The sequence below is a fragment of the Cygnus olor genome, chromosome 3 (assembly GCF_009769625.2).
Source record: "Cygnus olor isolate bCygOlo1 chromosome 3, bCygOlo1.pri.v2, whole genome shotgun sequence".
Lineage (NCBI taxonomy): Eukaryota > Metazoa > Chordata > Aves > Anseriformes > Anatidae > Cygnus > Cygnus olor.
The window spans coordinates 77,030,520-77,055,126 of NC_049171.1; the positions used below are offsets into that span (position 1 = coordinate 77,030,520).

General features: G+C 36.3%; 1 protein-coding gene and 1 long non-coding RNA gene across 4 annotated transcripts in view; one reads left to right on the forward strand and one right to left on the reverse strand.

Moving 5' to 3' along the window:
- The window catches only part of FAM120B (family with sequence similarity 120B), a 61,187-nt gene that overhangs the window by 23,041 nt on the left and 13,539 nt on the right, over positions 1-24,607 (forward strand). For all 3 annotated transcript variants that reach the window (XM_040551875.1, XM_040551874.1, XM_040551876.1), the window contains exons 5-7: positions 2,714-2,886; positions 6,893-6,985; positions 23,886-24,092. In XM_040551875.1, the coding sequence (XP_040407809.1) occupies positions 2,714-2,886; positions 6,893-6,985; positions 23,886-24,092 (473 nt within the window). The remainder of the gene's footprint in view (positions 1-2,713; positions 2,887-6,892; positions 6,986-23,885; positions 24,093-24,607) is intronic.
- On the reverse strand, positions 16,898-18,832 carry LOC121067412. Its single transcript, XR_005818284.1, has 2 exons — positions 18,790-18,832; positions 16,898-17,025 (listed from the first exon to the last, which is right to left on the reverse strand). It is a non-coding gene; the product is annotated as an uncharacterized LOC121067412 (long non-coding RNA).

Below are 24,607 nucleotides of genomic sequence, written 5' to 3' on the forward strand. Positions count from 1 at the left end.
ATGTCTTTATATGTATGAGTGAAAAGGAAAAAATAACAAATTACTTTTCTCTCACTTGTTGTTTGTCTGTGTTTGTATTTAAGCAAGTACTACTTCTAGATTTCCATGGACGTCTTTGTGATGCTCTCTTTCTGGGAGTGCCCAAGGACTACAGATTGCACACTGCTGAATACAGTTTTCACACAGTTTAGTGCATGTTGAGAAGAGGCATAATCATATGCAGCATTTAAGTCTCTCTCTGTAATTCATGGGACCTTATGGCTCCTATGACCCAAATAGCATAGATAATTTTCTCCTGACTAATCTTTACTGTAAAGATGTATCTGTTATACTTTTAAGCATGTTTTCTTCTGTTTCACTCCCTTTTGTTTTTCAGGTTTGCTGTTGTTGTCATTTTAAAGTTAATTTAGTAAATATTTAGACGTGTTCAGTAAGCAAAATATTTCTCATTCCTTTACAAATAAATTTCTCTTTTTCAGAAATGTTTTTATAATTGCTGTAAAGTATGTAGTGAGGTTGCAAGTAGAGCAGAAAACTGTTTTGGGGGTCTGCTGTGTATGAATTTAGGTCTGTTGCTGGCTGTACATGTGGTCATGGGAAAGTCATTAAACTTTAGAATATTTGTTCATTTTTACTGATCTTTCATTTAACGGTTAATAAATGTCTCTCTCTCTCTTGGTTATGACATGGATTTAATTATTTGTTGAATGCATTGAGACCCTTTCATAAAAATAATGGTTTTGGCAGGTATGTTCCAAAAGGAGGTAGTGTCAAGTTTTCTTCCCCAGAGTAAATAACTCATAATTCATCAGTACCTCATTTTCCCAGGCACAAGTTGATGTCACTTCTGAAAGTATAACGAACTGTTTATGGAAAAGATGTCTTGAATTTTTTGTTGAGCTCTCTCAATATAGATATGTAGCCTTGATTATTGATGTAGTTCATGGTTTTACTCTGAAGGAAGAAAAATTTCTATTATTAGGTATACCCTTGGATGCAATTCATTTTTAAAAAGTACAGATGGAAAGAGTACTTTCCTTTAACTGATTCTTGGAGTCTTTCTCCATATGTGGCTGAATGTGAACTTTTGGGAAAGCAGAAGCCATCAAAACTCTTTGAGTTTACCTACTTAAAAATTGTCTCCCCTTACAGCTGGTTAGCGTTGATTGGGAAAGTTGGCTTTGTTTTAGTTTTATGCATATTATCTTTGCATATCTATTTCTTCCTCGAAGTCACTGTGCTGTTCTTTTTTTATTTATTTTATTTTTATTTTCTTTCTCAATACAACAATTACCACTATCAAAAACAGCAGTCTGAATCTCTTACGGTGCTGTCTATACTGGTCCTGTTGCTGCCAGTGTTTGTGATATTGCTAACCACATGTTTAACCCAAATCAAGCTATTGGTATTTTTAATGTAATATATATGTTTTCCTACGAAGTAAGGTTAAGGTTAGAAACTTATGGATTTTACAATTATAGCTCTTTACATAGTTAAAACTTTTGAACAGAAAGTTGGTCTTAAAAATAGTAAGACAAACATACACCAAGGAGATGAAGAAAGAAAATACCAAGAACTTTCTAGTTTCACCCTCTCTGAAGAATTAATACCATTTGGTAAATGAGTTTTCTTGGCTAAATAAACAGCATCTATGTAGATTTAGCACCTTGTCACTTTAACCGTTTATTATCACCAAGTGTTCCTAACTGGACTACAGCTGCTGCATGTCACAAAAAAAAAAAAGGTGTTACCAAATGCAGCGTAATTGGTCCACATTTAAAATTCACACCTTTTTATTTAACTACAGAAGCAGCAGTGTTTTATGGTAGGGTTCTGTCTTTAATTGGGATTCTTAGGCATAACCAGTTAGCTGGTCTGTTATTTCACATGCATTAATGTTTATTTTGATAATGGACTAAATGTAATTTAAATGGGGAGCAAATTTTACATTAGTTCACACGTCACAAGTTGGGAGGTGGCAACGTGGAATAAATATTAAGCATTTAGTCACCGTGGTGAATGGTACTATAAAAAAGCCTGAAAAGATATACATAAATGATGGTTGTTCTTTTGCATGTGTTTGTAGTAATGTTTCATACAGTAGACTAGAGAGTATGAACTGCCAGATAGCCTTGATTTTTTTTTCCTTCCCCAAACTTTCTAGTGAACCTAATGCAGAAGAATCGTGCTAGCAGTGTTAAGTGGAGAGTGCATGCCAGTAAATGGTGTAGGTGGCCAGTTTGTTTCTTAAAGCAGGTGGTTGTGAGAAAGGCAATTCTAGCATCCTGAGGGGATCTGATGCACTGTTGCTAGGAGAGAGAAGAAGGATGTGGTTGTATCCTGTTGAATCATTTTTTATAATGAAACTTACCTCATTTAAAGCTCTGGGTCACCAAGGAAAAGCACACGCTTCAAGGCAAACGTTCTTGCAAAAGCTAAATATCTGTTGTCTCAAGGTTGTATGTGTTGTTGTAACAGTTGAATTCAGTCCACTCTGCTTAAATGTTGCTGTATTTGATACAACTTGGTTAAATTAGAGGCCTTAATATTTTGTGTTTCTTTCAAATGCCAAGTTTTGTCAAATACATTTTACTGTCGCTCTGTGGTCCTTGCGAGTGCCAAGAGCAGATCAGTTGTTTCCTTTCAAATTTTACTTAGGAAGGCATGTTTTATCTTGATGCTGCCAAGATAAAATAATGGATTTCTTTTGTAGGTGGAACACCTAATTTGAAAACACTGTGGTTTGCCAAGGGACCTGAAGTGGAAAAGCAACGGTACAGTACATTTCTGGCATGCTTTCATCTTCAGGATTTGATGGAAGAGCTCCAAGCTCTAGAAGCACCTGTTGCAGGATTCTGCTGCTTGGTGGCCTATCTAATGCTGCAGGTAACTGGGACAGTTACTGCTTCTTCAGCTGTCATCCCTTATAGGTGTGATTGACTAGTAAACTCTTTTTTGTTGGCCTGTGGTCAATTTTTCTCATAATCTTTACTGAAGGCATAGTTGATCAAATATAATAGTACTGCATTACAGTATTTTAATTACTTCATTTAACATGCATCGTCCTGTTTAAGAAACACTTATATTTTTTTAGTAGTTCATAATAACTCTCCCATGCCCATGACAAAACCCCTTGGGCAGTTTAACGGACAAAGTGTAAACTGAGGGATTTCCCAGCCTTTTGGGGACCTGTTCGCAAATTAGAGCTTTTCTTAGTGTTTCCTTAGTGTCATCAAAAGGAGACATCCCCTCAGGTGACTATGCAGGCTGGGCAAACAGGCAGTATAAATATTTAGTCAGCTCTCACTATTTTTTCATACTACTTTGTCAATCTATTCCATTTCAAGCCAGAATTGAGGATATGGTTCTGCTTATTAAAGTCTGAGTAATAGGGGATCATTAGGTAGTAGTTTTGCTATAATTCTAAATGCTTGGCAGCCTGCAGACTACCTTAATTGTAATAAAAAGGAATGCAAGATTAAATGCAATAACACTTTATTATTTATATTTCTCATAGGTATTTAATATGTTGTCTGTACTTGCCACCTTTCAAATGGTGATCTCACAAGTAGATTTTCCTCTCTGAGGATGAGAAAATTAGAATGCCTTTATCTAATCTGATAAGCTTTGTTGCACTTTTTCTTACTCTGAACTGTTTCGTCTTTTGTTTTGCTTTTTCATACTTCACTTGCCTCAATGACAGAATTATAGTGTTTTATGATGCATGAAAACAGGATCTCCATGGCTTTTCTGTTCTTTTTCCTTCGTGTATGTTTGCTCAAACTTAGATGACACATTGAGGCAGTATGTATGGGAATTCTACAAATGATCCATGTAGCTCCTTTTTTCTTTAATCTTTGCATAGCAAAATATTAATGGAAAGTTTTTTGAAGATCAAAGTCATGAAACAACATTTCATGCCTTACTGTTTCTATTCAACAAGATAAGAATTGTGCACTTAGCTTGAAAAACATACTTTAAGTGTTTTTTATATTTGGATATGATATGTTTTCACTGTTTCATTCATTTATCATGCTATTCTATGTATCCTTCCGTAGCATGATTACCGAATTATTTGAGAAAGGTTTCTTTCGTGGCATTAAGAAGTTGAGTAACATGATGGAACACCTACAGATGTATGGATTGATCGCAGCATATTAATAAAATGAAGAAAAAAAGGTGTTTAGGGATATGACCTTCAGAATTTATTATCCAGTGGCTAACATTGAAAACGAAGAGGAAAAACAGCTTTGCAGCTTGTAATTTCAGCAAGAAGACTAGCAGAGAGATCATGTTAAAAGGGCTTAGCTTGATGGAAGGTTTTTCATGGCAGTACCAGTTTCTCAACACCTGTCCCATTTTCCTGATTCTCTTCTGCCCTCTGAGAAGCATAAATACAATCTACCCTGTGAACCAGACTAGCAAATTGATTTGGATCAAAATGTTTTTCATTGCTTAGTTGTTTTTAACTCTTTTTTTTTAGTTCTCTGAAGTTGTTGTCCATTTGTTTTCATGGTGTGTTTGAAAGGAAGAGCAAGAGTAAGTGTCAGAAGCCATGCTTTGAGCTGGCAATACTGCCTCCATTTGTTTTTTTAGCTGAGAAAACAATGCTTGTCTAGCTGTGGCCTAATTCTTGTCTTTACACTTCAGTCTTGAATTTTTATTAAAGAGTTAAAGGGGATTGTTAACTCAAAGGGATTTAAGTTGCCTAATATTAGGCTTCCATTAGAGGCACGCCATCATATGAGGGAGAAATAAACGTCTCAACAATTCTGTTAGATATCATTTAAACCAACCTAAAACTGTTTTTTTTTTTTTTTTTCGAGGAACCAGCATACTGACCAACCAGGCTTCCTCAAAGTGTGTGCCATAACAGCATATAAAGCATGATTTAAAGAGTAATTTTTTCAATGAGGGTACTTTTCAAATATACTCCAATTGAGAAGAAAAATAGTGAAAAAATGACAATAAAAAAGACATTTAAATGTCTTTTAAAAGGCGAAAGGAGTGAATCACTTCAGAGATAAAACTGTAGAGCCTCCAAAGAAAGGGGAGATAGAAACAATATTTTAAGCTCCTACATTTTTAGAAGAAATCTGACAATGCAAGTGTGATTACTCACTGACTTGGGATACTGAATAAAATATTTCTCTAAAGAAATGTTTTGACATTGGTAAACATTTTTATTGGTCTACTCTCTTGGGGACTTTTTTTTTTCCTGTTGTATTTGCAAGAAGACTTTGACTTACTTTTCTTAGGACAAAATTGTGCAAGTATTAAGAATTGCTCTGTAGATATAAGTCACTTTTTCTGTTACTGCAATGGATAAAATTTGCAGACGTGTTGCCATCTACACAAAGGTGACACCTGACTTGAAATACAGGGTGACGGAGGGCCATTATCAGATCTTAGCAGCCAGGTGGAGTTAATGAATACCAAGGAGCAATTGGAAACTTAAAACTTCTCAGATATCCCTTACATTATGCAAGTTTTAATAACTTCATAGAGAGGAAAGTATTTTACAATGGGATAAGCAACAAGGCCTGATGAGAAAAGCAAAATAAAACAACTCTCAATAGTGGTTGAGTAATTTATATCTTGAAGATTACTCTTAAGCAAATAAATGTATGAAGTAATCATAGATGGCTTCTTAGTGTTGTTTTGTGGGTTTTTTTTCCTGTTCATTTACATCAATATTTTTATTTTCTCTCCTTCATTCTTTTTTTTTTTCTTACTTTGTAATTAATGATAGCCTTAGCTAAAATTCATAAGAGATTGAAGTGGGATATGCACAACATTCCCTGAAAATCAAGCTGTTAAAAGACAGACAAAGCAGAGTTGTAGGCAGCCTTTTAGCTGTACTGTAATCCCACATTACACACTTCCTCACTTTTGCAAGAGAAACCTTCCCTCAAGTTCCAGCTGATACTGAATTTCAATGCCTTGTGGCTCTCACTTAGAGTCCTCTTTGTAGTCTCAACAACTGTAGCAGATATTTTGTCTTGTTGCACACGTATAATTTACTGTTCTTACAGAGGAAGCAGATGATCAGAATTAGACAGTCACGGAGTCAGTCCAGCTGCTCTAGAGGCACTGTCTTTCCTCTGAGGTTGACCATGTGCATCTACAAAATCCAAGCATACTTTTTCACATCAGTAAATGCCCCATATTCTCCCTTTTCTGGTAGAATTTGAGTGAACTGTTACAATAATATAGAATTTTCCTTCATGTTTTCTCACTTAAGCATTTTAGATGTAGTTTTCTTAGAGTTTTGAGTTTTTCTCACATCACTATGTAACCTAGTGAAAGAATCCAGGTATGTTTTTTTCAATCCTGAATTTTAACTTAAAATAGGTAATTGAAATAGTTTAGATTATTATTTTAAGTTTTCAACAGGTAACCATGTAAGCATTTGAAATAAATCCTAATGTTCATCACATCTGTGGCTCATTGAGGTGTTTTTTGTTTTGGGGCTTGGTTATAGAGTGATTTTTTGTTGTTGTTGTTGGTTTTTTGTTTTGTTTTGTTTTACTATGCTCAGCATTATGGATATGAAGAAAATTCCTGTAATTAAGAAACTTCAGGGGAATAGGAGAAGGGAACATGTGAAGGGTGGGCATTTTGTTTGATGTGTGGAAATCATGTATATATGCTATACATGGGTATGGTGAGCTATGCACTTCATTCAAATTGTGGAAGTTTTTTGTTCTATGTAAGTGTCTTTTCCTAGACAGTACATTCATGGTTGTCATAACTCCATGAGGTCATTGATTTAAATCAATGTCTTGATGTGCTTGAGAAATGTTTGATGTGCTTGAGAAAAAGAGGAGCCAATTTTAACAGTTTCTCTTCAGAGCCTTCAAATAACATGTTACTTTCATCTCTGTTTTAGGTCCATAGCCTGTCTCTGGAAGACTTAAATGCATTTGTGGCTCTCGTTCTCTGCCTCAGAGGAAAGTCAGCATCTCAGCTGGAGCGTTTGCAGGTATTGATTGGAATAATTGAGTAACACGAAATGTTCATGGTAACTCAGGAATAAATATTCTGGGGAGAATTCTGCTTTAATTTTTAAGATATGGGAATTGAGCATCACAGAAAATAGTAGGCTTTTAATGTGGTACAGCTACTTTGGATATTTATATTTGTTAATCATGTAGAAAAATCAATAGAAGGGACATTCTGTAGTGGTTGGGATCCTAGGGTGAGCAAATTAATCTCAGGTTTCTTCCTGACTTGGTTTCTGGATGTCTAGCCAATGGAAATTTTTTAATGTTCAATCCCATCTTGATATATTGCTTCATTCCTTTTTCCTGAGGAGGACAGTGTTTCAGGACATCAGTTGTTTGAAAATCACTACATTTAATAAAGTTTGGCACTACTTTGTGTGGCAGAACATAAATCCAGCTAGAAAAAATGTCGTCTTAACTAATGTGGCCCACTATAGTGAAGACCTATTGAATCACTCTATAGAATATTGGATTGCAGAGAGCTATTCTGTGTTTTTTTGTTTGTTTGTTTGTTTGTTTTTTTCCCATGTTGGTGTGGTCTAATCACTTAGATCTTGTGATTTGTGGATCAAATTTTTCCAGTGCAGTCTTAAAGTAGGATAGTGTATTTATTTATTACTTATTTTTTATTAATGTGTAGCAGGGAATTAAAAGTTAAGACAGCAGAAACCACATGAATTATGTAATCATGGATGCTTGTGGAATCAGCTAGAGAGGTAGAGGCCTTATATATGAGCAGTCAACTAAGTAAAGATCTTCTTGTGATATGTTAGTAATAGCACTGTATTGATAAGGGCAGAAAGAGACAATTACCTAATATTTACAAGGGCTTCTAGAATCTGCTTTTAGATCTGGGACCAAACTGTAGTAAGTTTTGAAAATAAATTGGAAGATACTGACAATGGTTAAGGAAATCTACATTGTAGAAGTGTTTTTCTGTACAGTGATTGCAGAGGTTCAGCGTGTTCTCTTCCATGTGCTGTGTAGTCATGAGACTAGAGGGATGAAGGTAGGAATTCTCAGTTAAGATCTAAATTTCATGACTGTCAGTTATTCAAGAGTTCTTTTAAAAATTTTATACACTTTGCAAATCTGTTTTCTCCCTTTCCTATTTTCTTAAATTCACATGTGGAAAAGCAGGTTCTTAGATGGTTATTGAAACGGAGTCATCTAACTAGTTTTTCTTGTATATCTGATTATGCAAGAGTATTTTCAAAGTCATAACTTCAGATTGCATTTGAAGTATTAGCAGTGTACAGAACAGACTGCATCCGTCAATGGATATTTGAGTTGTGGGGTTACTTAAAAAAAAAAAGGAAGGGTCAGAAATGGTTGGAACTTTAGTCTACCTTCTCTCTGAAAATCTTGTTTATATTTCCGGGGAATTCTCTGTTTCTTTGAACAGGCCATATCAGAGTTTTAAAAGTCCTTTTTTGTTAATAGTAAGGTAACCAAACACTCCTGTTACTGTCTCTTGGTTTCTAGTGCACAGAGACCAAAATAACAAAAATGGTGTGATTCCAGTTTCATTAATTGACTCATTCTGACAGATAACTTTTTTCCCTTCCAAATTTATCACACATTTGTTCTTTAGGTAATCAATGTTAGATCTGTATAACAAAAAGGAAGCAATGAAATGAAAGCAATATGGAAAACAGCAAAAATGCAGGATTTATTTCTGTTTTGAAGACATTATTATACATAATGTTGCACTTAATGTTGAGCATATCATTATTTTATCAAGTCTGACATGGCAGTCATTCAGTAAAAGCATAAAGGCAGCCAAGCGTAATTAGGAAGTATTGAAACAATTGGTTATAGATGCGCCTACAGGTGCTATTACGTAAATTTATGTAAATCTAAATTATGTAAAGTGCTTGGAAGTTTATTCACTTTGATTTGGATGTGTTTGTTCATTCATTCATGTTGTGGTTCTATGGAATTATAAATCTGAGTTTGGGATGCTTAGTATTGCATACAACCATGTACTTAGTCATTCTGCTAATTGAAACTTGTTCACAAACTTTTGTAACTTACAAAGCCTGTGGAAGATCAAGTATTGTCTGTTCATCCACTGCTAGCATAAAAGTACATGAAACATGAAGTTGGTGTTATGCTGTATCATGCACTCTACCGAAGCAGACAGTATGATGTTGGGATTGAGTTACAGTTGACATTGGCAGGTACTTTCAAAAGTTAAATCACTCTGCTGCTTATATCAGCACTTCATGCACAAATGCGTTCTGCTGTGCTAAAAACCAACAAAAGATTCACGCAATGCAGCTGAAATATTTGTATCAGACTATTTCTTGTCATTCATAAAGCACTTCCTAGTGCTTTCTGTTGAAATTCATCGTAGTACCTTTGGTAGATGTTCAAGCCAGAATGAATCCCTATAAAGAGAATAATGAGGAAAGATTTTGGCCTGTTTCTATTCTGAGGATGTGAATAGGTGAATAACAGTTTGAAAACTTTCCCTTGTTACATTTGAATTAATCTACCTTCCTGTGTTTTGATGACTTGGATCTCCAAGTGGAAAATAGTTGCTCTTTGGCAGTTTGATGCATATCTCCTGAATTTTCAAGTTATATCATGAGAGAATGTCATGTTGGATGTATTGCCATAAAAAAAGCTTTTCTCTTTCATATCAAAAACATCCTGTAATTTTGTGGTAGGATTGACTTTAATATATATATGAGGTGAATCTCACTTCACTGGAAAAGTAAAAAATGGTCTGTTTCTCATTTCTGTTTTTCTGAAAAGTGGTGTGTAGATGAACTTTGTTATATCCTGTGAAGTTTCTCTTGGAAGGACAGGAGACAAATCTAATAGAATATTTTATACAAATATTTTAATAATAATCACAGATCAATAAAGCAAGCATTCTGAGAATTGCAATTGAAGCAGGTCTTTTTTCAGAATTCCACTTCAGAATAGTTAAAATGTTTTTACACATTTCTATGTTTGTTTTGTAGATCTGCAAAACTGAATTATGATGATAACTTTATTTTAATAAGTATGAAACATGTTATCAATAGATATTTAATAGTTTAAATTTCTATGTTTAAAATCAGTAGAGGACCCAAATATAATAATTACACTATAACAAGTACACTAGTACACAGCTAATAAATACACGAGCCTCATAGTAGGAAAACAGAAGAACAGAGTACTTGTCATACTTTTTCTTCTCCTCTGAAAAGTTAAACAAGATCCCTAGGAACAACTTAATAAAGTTTCAAAGAAGTTACATTAAACTTAGACAGCATCTACAAATATTTATGAAAATGTTTGCTTATTTGCAATCTTGGACTTGTCTCTACATTTTAAGTAATAATTCAGTATTAATATTTACTCCTTATAAACAATTCTGTGAAGAACACTGATTTGGTCAAAGTAGTTTTGCTCTGTTTCTGCACAAGAGTCCATTAGCAAATATATTTGAGCAGAAGAAAACAACTTCTACTGTTAACATGAGAGAAAATGTAAATAGAACCTGTTCTCATGTGGTGATCTTTTCAGCCTTCAATTCCAAATCTGCTTTCTGATGTATGATCCATATTTCATAGTTAATGAGATCCATAAGCCCACAAATTCATTAACAAATGTCTGTGGTTTGAACAAAATGGGTTAAAGCCATAAAAATACAGTTTATCTCATGCTGAAAGAAATTGACCTGTGGACATACAACTAAAATACACATGACTCCATTTTCAGAAAGTAACTGCTTAAAATTTATATATGAAGATTTGGTTATTTTTCAAGATCAATGGTTTCAAAATACTGAAATGTGCACATGATAGACAAGGGCTTTTGTAAATTCTTTCTCTCTTTTTATTTTTTATCTAGTTTCCTTGTACATCCCTTTTATGGTATATTAATGTTCTGTTTTGCCCAAGCCTCCCATAGAGCTTATACATAAGGTCAGAATTAAGTTTTGGACCCCAGGTTGCCTATTTCCCTTCTTTCTATTTTAATCTGGTGCGCTGTTCTGGCAGAAAGCCCAGAGAGCCATCAGTCTAACTTTGCAGCCATTGTAGAGAAAAGGAGGCACCAGCAGTCATGCTTGCAGTGTTGTTTCTTACATTGTGCTAGCCCTGGTTGTTTACAAGTGCAATTATAGATCATCTTTCACCTCTAACGCATGTAGAACACTCTTCAAATAGGAGAGGCCACAGTGAGTTACAAACAGAAATAATACATTTCTTCTAGGATTTCTTCAAATATGTGAACACTGGTATTAGAGGTGGAAAGCTGTGAATCACATATTTCTGAAAGTCGCAGCCAAAGATCAGTTTGGAAAATTTGGTTTAAAAAAAATAATATTAATAATAATGCCTGGAAACTGATAGATGAAACTTGGGTTCTGTAAATGCTTTTAAGAGTGAAATGTATGTCGTAATACACGAAGAAAATGTTAGTAGCAGATGTGTGATGGACATACGCATCACTTACTGCCGGTATTTATGGCATCTGCAAGCTCTTTATAGCTTTGCCATAACATATCCAGTTATGCCATAATATCCACTTTGGACTAGTTACATCTTTTGTGCTACTCATAAAAGAATCTGTTTGGCTGTGTATGACATATAAGAAAGTCAAGCCTGAAATGTATATCTTCAATTTTTCAAGTGCTTTCAGTTACTTGGACAGTATTACTGATATTAAATGTGGACAATCTTAAATGGTAAGTTCCAGAGAGTCTATGCAATTTGATTGCAAATGGACTTTCACAAAAAAACAAAAAACAAAACAAAACAAAAAAAAAACACTAACAAGCATTACTTCATTAGATTTTGGAACAATTGGAGGAAAAGAAAAAAGAAAAAAAAAACTCAGCAAACTAGTTTGACAGGCAGAAATAGCTTTAGCAAGAATAGTAGTTGTGTAGAAGGTTCTAATATTTTCTGTTGTGTGGTGCAATAGAAGCAGAATTACTTTGGTAATGGTATGATATCAATATTACACAAGATAACTTTTTTTTCTCAAGTGTTTTCCTGAGGGATACCTAGCCACATACATGCAAATAAAGTAGTATGTTTTAGAGTAATGTGTAAGTATCTTAGTTAGGGTAACTCACACTTCAGAATATTGCTAAATCTATTCTGTATTTTTAACTCAGTATTTTTTTTCTCCCCTGCCATCTAAACAGAAGAGCATAAATAATACCCTGACTCTGAATATTCCAGAATTTGTCTTTGACCTATTTGGCAAGCCAGGCTACATTTGTCAACACCATTAGATGTGATACTGTTCAGACAGACTTCAAACAGCTTTTGTAAGCAAGCCACATTTTTCAAAATCCAATTGTTTAAAAATAAAACAAAATAAAAATTTCTCCAGGAGAAATAAAGTCATTTCTGTGTATGTTTACTGTACCTGTATGGCTGTTTCCTATAATAATTATTTACTTGCAGTCTAATTGAATTAAGGAAAACATAAAATACGAGTAAGAATATTGTAAAGATCTCCTAGATAAAACTCTCTTAGGATATGCTTTAATGATATATTTTTGGTATTAACTAAAGAGGAATTTTAATGCATTCCCAAATGCTTTACTGAGTCAGGGCTTCATATTCCCACAGAACTTGCATCCAACAATACTGTCTTTAGGATGATTGGTGAGATTGTAACTGGTCAGGTGGGAGCAAGGGTGGGCTGAGGTGGTTTACTATCATTGCTTCAGAGCCCATTCTATCATATTATGCATTCTTTAGGTTTTCTCAGCGTTCTGGGCTAATCTGGAACAAAAGTGCAGTATAGGATGTGATTTCAAGCTGAGATTGGTTCAGTCCCTGTTCAGCTGCAGAAATAAAACTTTCTTCTCATTGCCTCAAGAAAATCTTAAGTGAATCAGTCCAAATAAAAAGAGTTCAAGTCTTCGAGTAGTTAAATTAGTTCGGTTTTTAAGCATTCCAAAAAATTTACATGGTTAATCAAGAGTAAGTTGCATCAAATGAAGACAGCAAGAGAATACCTGATTGTGCTGAAATTGTTCAAAACCTTTCACATTCCACTAAACAAGTTCAGAGAGTAACCAGTTTCACACTGGGAATCCTGCTTATATTAAATCCATATATTAAGTCTGAATGTATTCAGGTTTCCATATTCTATTTTTCTCCTGTTAACTGTATTTTGGCCTCTCGGGCCTGCATGCCTGCTTCAGTGTGCTGCCTTTGCTCTGCGAGACCTATTATTTTCTCTAATAAATGTGAAGTTGTGTATATGGCTCTAATACTTAACAGGCAGTAAGAGAACTATGAACTTGCACAGATTAAACATCTGTGCAAACAGAATTATATCTCAGGAGCTCAATTTACTCACCGTTTACGGTGTTTTTTGCAAGTCCAGTGTCTAGATCTGTTGGTATTTTCAGAATCATCCTTCGAAGTTCTGAAGAAATCCAAGTTCTCTTGGTCCTGTTGTACAGACAGCTGTCTCTACCTTTCTTTGCTGGTGTTGATTCATAAAGATATAAGAAAAAAAATTTAGGCTGCCATATTCAACTTTCAGACAAGATTGCTGTTCTCCCCTGCTCCCCAACCATTTTCTTCTTTACCAAGTTGGATATAGTTATTAGTATTTTTAGAGTCTGCTTCCCTGAACATTTTTTACATTTGACATAATCTCGAGTATCAAAATTCACATAACTGTGTGAATTCTGTTATGTGTCAGTGGCACGGATACAAACCCCAGCATGACCAGATCAGCTCTTCTACCTTCTGAAAAAAATAAGAATAAAAAAAAATTATTTAGTTGGATGCTCTTTGCTTATGGAGAAAATCATTGAGAAAGTGCCTTAAACCAGAGGATTTATATTCCTTTTTGTGGAAGAGATCTTGCATTTTTTTCCATAATCTCATGGGCTTGCTATGCTTTTTTTTATGAGTTTTCCCCTTAACTGTCATGTAGCTTATTAGCAAGGTTTCAACAGTAAGGAAATAGAAGCAGGGTTTCGGTTGTAAACTGCTTTCAAGCTTTATATAGCATAAAGGTTACTTTAAGGTAAAAGGTAATCTGGCATTTCAGCTGAAATTACTGTTACTTTTTAATCCATGCTCAGTAATACTGCAGAAGATGAAATGTAATTTTTGCTAGTGCGAGTAATAAAGATCTCCCAAATATCAATTGAGCAAACTGTCAGCTTTCAAAAAAGAAAGAAGTTACTACAGAGAAGGAAATATTAATTTCTGGTATCAACTGATATTTTTCTGCTAGGTTTGTATTGGTCTAAGTATCCGTTTACTCACAAGACAAATAGTTTTCACTTCCTTGCATACTATGTTAGAAGGAAGAAGCGGTACCTGAGGGCTGGAGCTGGTGTTTTCATGGCAGAGGTGGGGTTGCTCTCCGTTGCCTCTAAGGGCTGACCTGACTTACCGTAGGGCAGGTGACGGGCAGGGGCTGAAGCTGGGGAGGGAAGGGAGCATGCCATCAGGAAGCGGTGGCACCCATGCACCTGCCTGTCATCTGCTTCAGGCTGCCTGCACCTGCCTGCGTGCCCCTGTCACGCCTGAGCAGGAATGCAGGCTGCACATCTGCCTGGCCTTGCCCTGGAGAAGCAGATGGCAACATGTAACTTGGGAGAAGCAAAAACGTTTTCCTGAAATGGTCTAACATCCACATATAGGTGGTTGGAGAGAGAAGATAAAACAAGCCTTTAGGCATGCGGTTACAGGGTTTCATAGGATGTACTGGAATTTATGAAATGGCTATGGTAGAGATGTTCATCTTGAAGAAATCAGAAACAGCAAGGCTAACCAAGAACTGATTTGCTCTCTTTCTTTTCAAGTGTATTCTTGATTGACATCATCATTGTCCAGGGGTTAAAAGTCAAGACAGGGTCCAGTTCCTATCTGTTGCTTCTTCTATGACTTTGGTCAAATTAAGGTTTTTCTCCTGTTTTAGTTTTTACTTGTAACACTCATGCAGCCAATAATCTCAATAACAGTAGTTCTAAAACCAAAAGTGCTCTACAAATGTGCTTGCCTTTTTTTTTTTTACTGTGTTCTTAACATTCATATTGGAGTGATGTTGCACATATATTCTCCCATTCATCTTCATTTGACATTTCATTCATGACAATTTCATTTGACACTAAGTGAACAATAGTTGAGATGTGGTTGAAAGAATGTTTTATAAAAAAGGTGGAGCTATTTTAAGAGAAAGATGGTGTATACATTATAATATTCCTTACCAGTGTTGTACCTTAGCACCTCATGACAGCACCACTTGCTAAGACAACATTATTCTGGTTTTATGAGTGAGAAAACAAAACCCACAGAAAATAATGCCAGATCTATAAAGGTGGTTTTGTTACCTCCAAAGAAAATTTGTAGGTATGAGCAAGCTAAATACAATTTATGGGGAGATTTATTTAATTGCTCAGGAATCTAATCAGCATGTCTAGAGTAACACCAGCACTAGTAGAAAGCATATGCATATTAACTAAAAAGGTACATTACATTCAATTATGCCGCTATGTATTCACCTGATACATTTAACACAAGCAATATTCAGTTCCCTGCACAATAAGAAATAATGTACGTATTGGTTTTAGCAAGGGCAGTTAATGCATGCCTGAGGATCTTTTCCTATGTAGCAATAGCTTTCTGCTTACTTATTGTATATAGGATACAGGTCCTTTCACAGGTCACCTGAGATACTGTTGTGTTGATCCATGGTTTGATTTGTCTTGGACCTGAAGATAGTCCTGAAACAGAGTAGACCTGCTCTTTTCTTCCTCAACCTGTGGACTTAACACCTGGAAAATCCGTTAGCCAGAACTGTTTACCTTGTACCCTATCACTTCAAAAGGTGAACCTTAGTATCAACTAATCCTGTGGTACAGCTGCTTTACTATACAAAGAAATTGGAAGGGGGGTGGGGGAGGAATAGAAAAACACTTTATTGCGCTGGCAAACAGTATTTGTTCTCCTGGAATTCCCTGTACAAACCATCTTGGTTCACTGGCAGTTTCATTTATACCAGATGTGACGTTAGTAACAGCTGTCATAAGCTTTCTTGGAAGGTGCTGAGCTTCAGATATACCAAGTAATTAATGCCTGATCTAAATTGTGCTGAAGTTCATCAGTCTTCCTGTTGAACAGAAACAGATCAAGCCCCTAAAAAGTGTATACTCAAAAATTAGAGAGGGATTGGTCATACATTGAGACAATTAAATAAGTCTTGAATATCTACTCTGACTCCAGGGAGAAAGTAAGTTCTAGCTTGGCTAATTAAGCCTTGGACAGTTTTAGCAGTAAACTCCCACCTATCAAAATTCCTTTGTAGTTGCAATGATGTCTTAATCCACAGCAACAGTTTCACAGTACACTGTTAAAAAAGTCCACGAGAGAGGACACCAGAGGGTGGCACATGGAAGAGTTGTACCCCAAAACAGTTAGCATTTGCCAATGTAATCTGCTGCTGTGGCAAAGGTAGCCAAGTATATTCTGCAGAGCAGTTGTGTTGGTGGCAGATATTTTACTCCTAAACCTTTTTTATGGACTAGTCCTATGATTAAACAAAGGGAAAGGGCCTGGGGTAAGGCGTGGATGAGGTTTTTAGATTGGGAGTATGGTTAAGAGGCAGGTGATGGTAAATGCAGCCCCTAATTTAAAATGTTTTGTTCAAGGAGCTAGTCAACACAGAGTAGAATACAGAAATACAGAGTGAGGGTCAGAAAGTAAGGGAGTGGAAGACATTTGGGCTTCGGAGGCTTGTGTTGGGAAGTTGCTGGAACTAAGAAAGGAAGGCAGCCTTTTGTACAGTTCTTTAAGTTGGTTGTCTCTAATAATGGTCTCCTAATAACTTTTGAATATGTTGGCTATTTTCAGGAGGGTTTGATAGGGATGGAGGAGTCTCTGAAAGAAGCACATTACTGCAGATTTTGTGAGGTTCGGAGAGCCCATCGTTTCCTGGTGCAGGCGTACCAGGAGCCCGTCAGGAACTTGTCTCCCATCAGGGGCAAACTTTATTTGTTGCAAGGCAGATGGAGCAATTCCATGATTTTTAACTAGCATATGAAGAAGAAGAAAAAAAATATGTTGAACATGGGAGTTTTCAAAGTCCCAAACAAATAAATACATTTTGCTACTTAATAAATCCCATATTATCTATATGAGAGAAAGGTGAAGAAGTTCAAAGATACGTCACTAAAAACACAAACACGTATTTGAAGTTAAAATCCCAGTGAATCCATTTCTGTGGAAAGGATGTGGCTGCTGGCAGGGTCACAGTTAATCAGTTGGTTAGCCTGATGACTGTAACTCAGCGTTTATCTGAATGATCTGTAAATGTCACACGTATTATGGACTGCTATTAGCTGTGTAATCATTAGATCGGAGTCTAGCAATTGTACAGTTGTAGTTAAATAAGGAAAGTGATGCTATTTTAATTTTTTTCTACAAGTGATAGTGCACTGTCCATGACATATCTGTATGAATAACTTGAAAGGGCTCAACTTCTTAGCTACTGTGGTATTCCTCATCATGGAAATTTGAGTTATGCTAGGCTGTGCTGTAGATAGGACTTCAGAGCTCTGATAAAGACAGGTATTTTTGAAAATGAAACAGGTAATTAAAAAGCAGTCTTTCTGCAACCAAAGGAGATTTTTATCTGGTTGTAGACTGGTTAGCAGTAGTATTTTTGCTATTAGTACATCTGGTGCTTAAAGGTAAAAGCAATTTTGAAGCTTTGTTTAGGTTGACTGCATTGAAGTTTTTGGCCTCCTGTAAACAACAGTGTATCACTTTACATCAAACTCCTGATAAAACCCAGTAAATAAACCTTCTTCAAGGTATAAACACCAAACAATTGGGTTGTTTACTGCCCAATATTTACTGTGAAGACTTAGAAGTGTTTAAGAACTGGTTTTGCTAGTTTCTGTTGCAGCAGAGGCTCTCACAGGATCTGCTCCTCTTTCCAGTCTCCCTTTTCCTTTGCACCCGCCTTGTTTAAGCAGGAAGAGCTTAACTTAAGCCATAATCTTTTATCAGAATAAACCTTAATCGTGTTTTCAAAATACTGGCACTTCCCTCTTCCCTCAGTTTGACAGGTGAAGGAAGCAGGTGAAGTGCTACACTTCCAGCCACCTATTGCACAAAGCTGGCTGATGCCAAGTAAACACACTGCTTCGCCAGCCTCTCTCTCTAGGGTAACACTCCTTAAAATCACCACTGTTGCACTGGTTTAGCTTATTTTTTCTCAAGAGCACAGCATATCGTTCCCATGCATGGGATTTATAGTATCTTTGGACAACTTGCACTGAGAATTCATGCTAAGGGCCGAAGGCAAGACCTGGAATTCAAGCAAGGACCCTTGTCTTTAGGCTGAAAAAATTTCCTCAGCGATTCTTTCCATTGTAGCAAATGCAACTCCAGTGAAGTGGTCCTCATTTGACAGTTCATCTGTTTATGTTTGAACCACAACATGCCTTGCCTCTCCCAGGCAAAGCTAGGCCTTTCTGTTTTAATGACAAGTTCCTGAGATAGCATCTACCTGCTGCCTTTATTGCTCAAACATAAACCGCCTATGGTTAAATATTTGATCTTTTAAGACACAGGTGGGTTTGAGAGCAATAATACATGAAGTAATATACTGATAATATACTGACTGAGTTCAAGTAGGTTTAAAAAGAAGTGGTTAAACTAGGAAAGTACTTATATTTTGATCACCATCACTTGAATTCCAGTGGTTTATTGCTTGGATCAAGTTACATTGATTTTAAATTATAATTCTTTAATTGATTAATTTTAAGCAGAAATTAGCAAGTACTAACCTGTCCTTGAGTGCTGTGTTTTCCTTTTTATAACAGAAACACAAATATTCTTTTGAAGAAAACTAAAAGAAAAAGAAGTATGCCATTTTAAGTCATATCTTTTAAAATCTACATTTTAAAATGTTAATCATATTCATATCTTCCATATTCAAATAACCACAGGAACAAGGCAACAGATTAGGGAAAAATGTGCAACAACTTTAACCCAAGATTCAATATTAAATATATATATATAATGAATGTATATCCCCAGAATGTTATTAAAAATCTTACTTAAGGAACCAGTACTTAAATGAAATGTAGTATTTGGAGCATTGAGGTACGGATGAAGTGTAAAGTAAAGAGATATGAAGTTATTACCATATCTATATTGTTCCTGTTTTCTAGAAATGAAGATAGTGAGAGAGCTTTACCACTGGTTACGCTTCTGGCCTTCAATTGTTTCTTCTGACATTAGGCATATTCAGAGACTTGCCCTTACCTTTTAAGTGTGCTAGAGCCTATTCATCCTTTTAACAGAATTTGAACCCTCAAAAATCTTCGGAGTTTTACCATTCCAGGTGGAGGAGCTGCAAGGTTGGTTGGTTGTTTTTGCCATACTCTTATCACACAAAAGTGCAGCTTTTGAAGCACATACGAGAAGTTCATACCTCTCTCAAAGAAATAATTTGTGAATTCACAAAGAAGACGTAGGGGTCTAAAAATTCTTCCTTAAAGCACAAAGGTATTTTTACATCCTGAAAATGTGTTTTTGTCTAGATTTGCAAACTGCTCCTGTGAGCAAATGCTTCCTGCATGCAGAGCCTCTCTCTGTGGTCAGTGGGGATGCACGCGAGCACAGAGGTAGCCTGAGCTTGTGGTCCATAAGCTGAAGCACTGTGCAGAGCAGAAAAAGGCATGGCCTGAGATCACTCCCTGATGATGGCTCTTCTAGCAAAGACGTTTCTCAAATTGTTGTAAAAAATGTTGACATTAGTGATGTGGTTACTACATTTCTCTGTCTCTTTTCAAATTGGGTTATCAGTTCAGCTCAGGCCTTGTAAAGCACGGTATCAGTAACCTCTGATGCACTGCTATGAGAGGACTGTGACCTTGGAGTTCTCTCCTCAGTCTTCATGTGGGCAAATTGGAAGAGTAATCTTTGTTTCCCCAGCCTTGAGTGGTAGGAGCAGCAGCAGGAGCACAGCAGAGGCGGCCGGCGCAGGAGGAGCGGTTCTCACGCACCCCTGGGCTCCCTCGCACAAATGTCATCAGCTGGTGGTAAGAGTAGCAGCAGCAGGATCACAGGGGTGTATCTCAAATGATTCACTGGGGTCCCGAGTTTATAAAAATAGAAAAAAGAGCAGACAGAGTTTCCAATAAGAACTAATCTCTAGGGTGTAATGCCCTGGAAGGCAAGGCTTCTTTTCTTTTGGAATTTTCCACTTATCGTGACGTCTTTGCATTGCAGACACCGAGCAGTTGTGAGCATTCCCATGGCAAAGCAAGTCTGTGGTTTGCCATGTGCACGGGCTCATTGTTATAGACTCGCTGTGCTTTCATTTTCTTTGTTTTTCATTGCCAGACATAGAAAATAGAAACTACCCTTTAGTGAATGTATTTCCTGTCTTATTAAAATAAAGAAATCACTGTTGATAGTTCTTGCCACGGTCTTGCCAATATTGATTTCTATGAAAAAAACAAGCCTTCCCTTCACCCCTGTCCTCCCATTACATTAGTGCTTAAGGAAAGGTCTGGATTGATGTCCCTAGACAGTGAAATCTTCTACCTGTAAAAGCTGTCACCAGCAACTTTCTTTCATCTTTTTAACCTGTGTGCCTCAGCTGCAGTTGGAGAGCACAGCTGGGGTTGTATTGGTAGCTCAGGCTTCATACTCACTTAGGCAGAAGAAACAACTGGTAGCAATGGCAGTACTACGCTGATCTCCAGCTTGAGATGGCAGTCAAACTGGGACCTCAAAGTCCCTTTCTATATTTGATTATTTTGTGCATCACCATCAAAAGCAATTTTTTTCAAATTCCCATTTAGACACTTGTTCTGCAAATATCTATGCAGTTGTTTTGCATTAATGTGAATAACATAATTGAAGAAAGTTGGGTTAATCGCATACTTGTGTTGGGTGTATGCTTAGAGCTTTCAGAACAAAATAAAATAGATTTGAAATCTTTATCTTAAAGATTTGTGGCCCAGATGGCATCCAGCTTCTATATATAGTATTAGTAATCTGTCCTAGCAGCTGGTTTACATCCTCACCACCAGTGGGATTAAAATGGACAGTAAGAGCAAATCTTTATTAATAAATGTTAAAAGGTATGAATTAATAGTGATCTAGTACACAGGTGTTAAATTAGAAGATGGGAAATTTCTTGCTGCATATGCCAGCATTTACTATTTTCTTTTCAGCAGCTTAAATACCTGCTTTTGCTAGTTGTGGAAAGTGTGTTTTCAGCAATTAAATTTTTTGATGTTATCAGTACTTACTGATAATCCAATGACAGAAGATACTGATTTGTGTGACAGGGAATAAAAAATAAATATCTATAGTATCTATGTTAAAGCGAATGTTGGTTGTATGAGTCATACCAACACAAATTTGGCCAAATTTGATGCAGCTGATTAGCGTGCAACTGTTGTTCTTGGACTCTGCTGCTAATTTCAGCTTGATATGTCCATTTTCCATATAGCTTAAACAGCAAAACTTCACCTTTATTTTGTACTTGTTATTTAGTATTTGTCAAAGCATTTTATTGAAGTTATTTGAAGTTCAATTTATTGCTGCATTGCAAAGGAGACCGGGGTACATACATCCTGAAGGAACTCCCTGGCTGGATTAGTTTACAAAAAAGGGAGTTATGAAGTTTCCCAGTAGTTCTCCCTCACTGGATTTGCACTCATAAAGTCTCCCTTCAGTCACAAACCAAACAGCTTCCATCTGAAAGCATGAACTGACGTGAACTAGTTTCTGAAGAAGGTCTAGAGAATTGGCCAGGTGATCAGAAATGACTGAGTCAGTGTGATTTAAGCATCTCTCAGCTGCAACCTAATGACTGTCTGCATAGACTCTTACAATCTACTTTAGTACAAATAATACTGGTCCATTTAACCACATTCCTCTTTTAAGTACCTTTCAGCATTGTAAAGTGCTTTGTAAAAACCTGCTTTACTTGCCAGAGCAAGAGAGTTTTAAGTGTGCATGTAGTTACTGATCTCAGCTGGGAAGATGATTACTAACAGCTGGAGGCAGTAACTTCCTGAAATTCACAGCCTGAAAATGAGTTTCAGCCTCCCATCCTGAAAATGCTTTTATTTTAAAGCGGGTAATGGGGGAGGAGAAGAAGGTCTTCCTTACTGAAGTATGAAGTATCACAGTAGATGAAGGATGGGCCTTTCATTTTCTAAATGACTGCTCAAATTAGGTCCTGTTTTCTGTCCTTTTCTGTTTGTCTGTGATTGTCTGCAGTTTTCTTGGATGAATTGCAGGTACTGGGTGTCACCTTGGACCAGTGCCCTGCTAGTCCCCTTGATGCCTCTCCTGGAGTTGCTGGAGGCAGCTCCTCTTCCAAGAGGGCTCTGGATAGGCAGGGCTCAAGACACCCTACCTCGTATCTTTTGTCTGCATCATCACCTCTTAGTCCTCCTTTGCTTCTTCACTGTAGGAAAAAAAATAAACAAACTAGCCAATGAAGGTACACCTCTCTTCAAGGTGGCTTAACGGAACTGTACTGCCCCTTGTCTGTGTTTTAACTGACTTCCGCTTATTGAATAATACAGAAAGCTTATGTCTTTGACCTGGTTCTGGCTATATTCTTCTAAACTATTTACTGTTTGGCTCTTTCATATGTTGTGGCTTTGTGTTGTTAGCAAAGGTTTTCTGGTTTTATTATGTGGACTTTGGGTGTCGGGGATGAGGTTCTGATCTATTTTAATACCATATTTTGCGTTGTATGCTATGATCTTTTTGTTTATATGTATATATAGGGCAGTGAGTGTGTGTGTGCATACCTGTAAGTCTCTTGGGAACCTTTTCAAGTATAAGATAATATTATGGTTGGTAATGGTGAGCCAACGCTTTCCAATGCATTTCAGACAAACAACTCGCAGCTCTCCAGGAACCACGGTTGAGACAAATTTGAGCCACCTCTTTGTGTTTTCTGTTCTGGACTGTTATGGATGCTGGTAGAATTTGTACTGAAGGAAAACTGCACTCTAAGGGTACAACAGCTGCTGTGGATTACCGTATCGATGGCCGCATTGTTGTGAATCCCTCCTAGTCCTGACAGACTGCTCTGGTACAGACTGTAGAAGAGGCATTCCCCACTGAGGAGCTTTGTGCTGCCTATACAATGCATAAAAATCCCAGTTTTCCACTTACTAGATTCAAGACTTCTACAGTTTGCTATACTCTGCCACAACAGGTTTTCAAATTCACCCATCAAGTTTATTTTGGCCAAAAGTTTTAATTGTCTCGTTGAGTTTCTCACTTTGTGTTTTTCTGGATGCTGTCATACCATTCCTGTATTTCTTCTGGAGACATCCATGCTGAGGAGAAATAATTTGGCTTTTCAGTCAGAGGAAATTTTCAAGTATTTAAAGGATTTCTGAAGCCTGGGCACAATAAACTTCATCCTGTCAAATCTTATAATTGAAATGATTTCTAAGTGCTGTAACATATATCAGTTGATCAAGCTGTGGAAGGGCAATGGATCACTGTGCAAATCAGTTTTTTATACTCCCAGCGCATGCTTTTGCATTCCACTAACAGAATTTCTTTTGGGAAACTGCTAATGTTTGAGAATGCTATAGAGAATAGTTATTTCTTTTGTGTTTCAGTTTCCATTTTGAATGTATCTGTCTTTTAAAAAAAAAAAAACCTTGAGTATGATGCTGTGTTTGTTAACTCAAACTTTTTTCACTTTATTTAATAAAACTAGATACAGTATCCTTTGAATTCTACTGTGCAATAGCAAACCATCGTTGTCACAGTTCCAGGGCTATTTATCATTTGCTCTGCTGTTTGTATGGTTATGTCATGTTAAAATTGCTTATGTTCCCTGATTTGTGAAGTCTACTTTTTTGTTCTTTTTTAATGCTAACAGCTTATGGAAGTGGACTCCAGAGCTGTACATCTTGGTGCTGTCTTTATTCGTGGCCTTACAACATTGCTTATGGCCAATAGTGCCTGTGGCTTTCCATTCAGAATGGATGACTTGATGCCTTGGAAAGTGTTTGATGGAAAACTTTTTCAAGAAAAATACCAGCGGTCACACCAAAGTTGCTCTGTGGAGGAGCTTTTGGAAGGCAATGTGAGTAACTACATTCTCTTAGATAGTTCTGTATTTTTTTTTTTTTTGAAAAAAGGTATTTGTCCATATTTATATACATAAATTTTAATGTTGTTACTTTCTTTGTATCCTTCCTTTGTATTTTTCCTCTCTTAATTATTCCTGTTTCATCCTTCTCACCAAACAACGTAAAAAGTTAGAAATACTGGTACTATGCTGGAAGCTATAAATTTGCCTTTATTTTTGTTTCCAATTCTGAGAAAATAATACAAGGAAGTATCAAAATGGTTGTCAATTTCAAAAAATGAAAACTACGGTAACAGTTTTCTAATACTGAGATATTAGTGAAATCTTTTTGCTATAAGATTTTGTGCAAAATCATATGAATGTATTTTAAAGAAGCATACTAGGTATGGTTTTTAAAGCATGTAAGAGTAATATTTTCAAAGGTACTAAGGAACATAAATATGAGATGAAGATTTGATGAACTCCAGGGGGAACTGGAAATCAGAGAAAGTTATATAGATAGATAGATA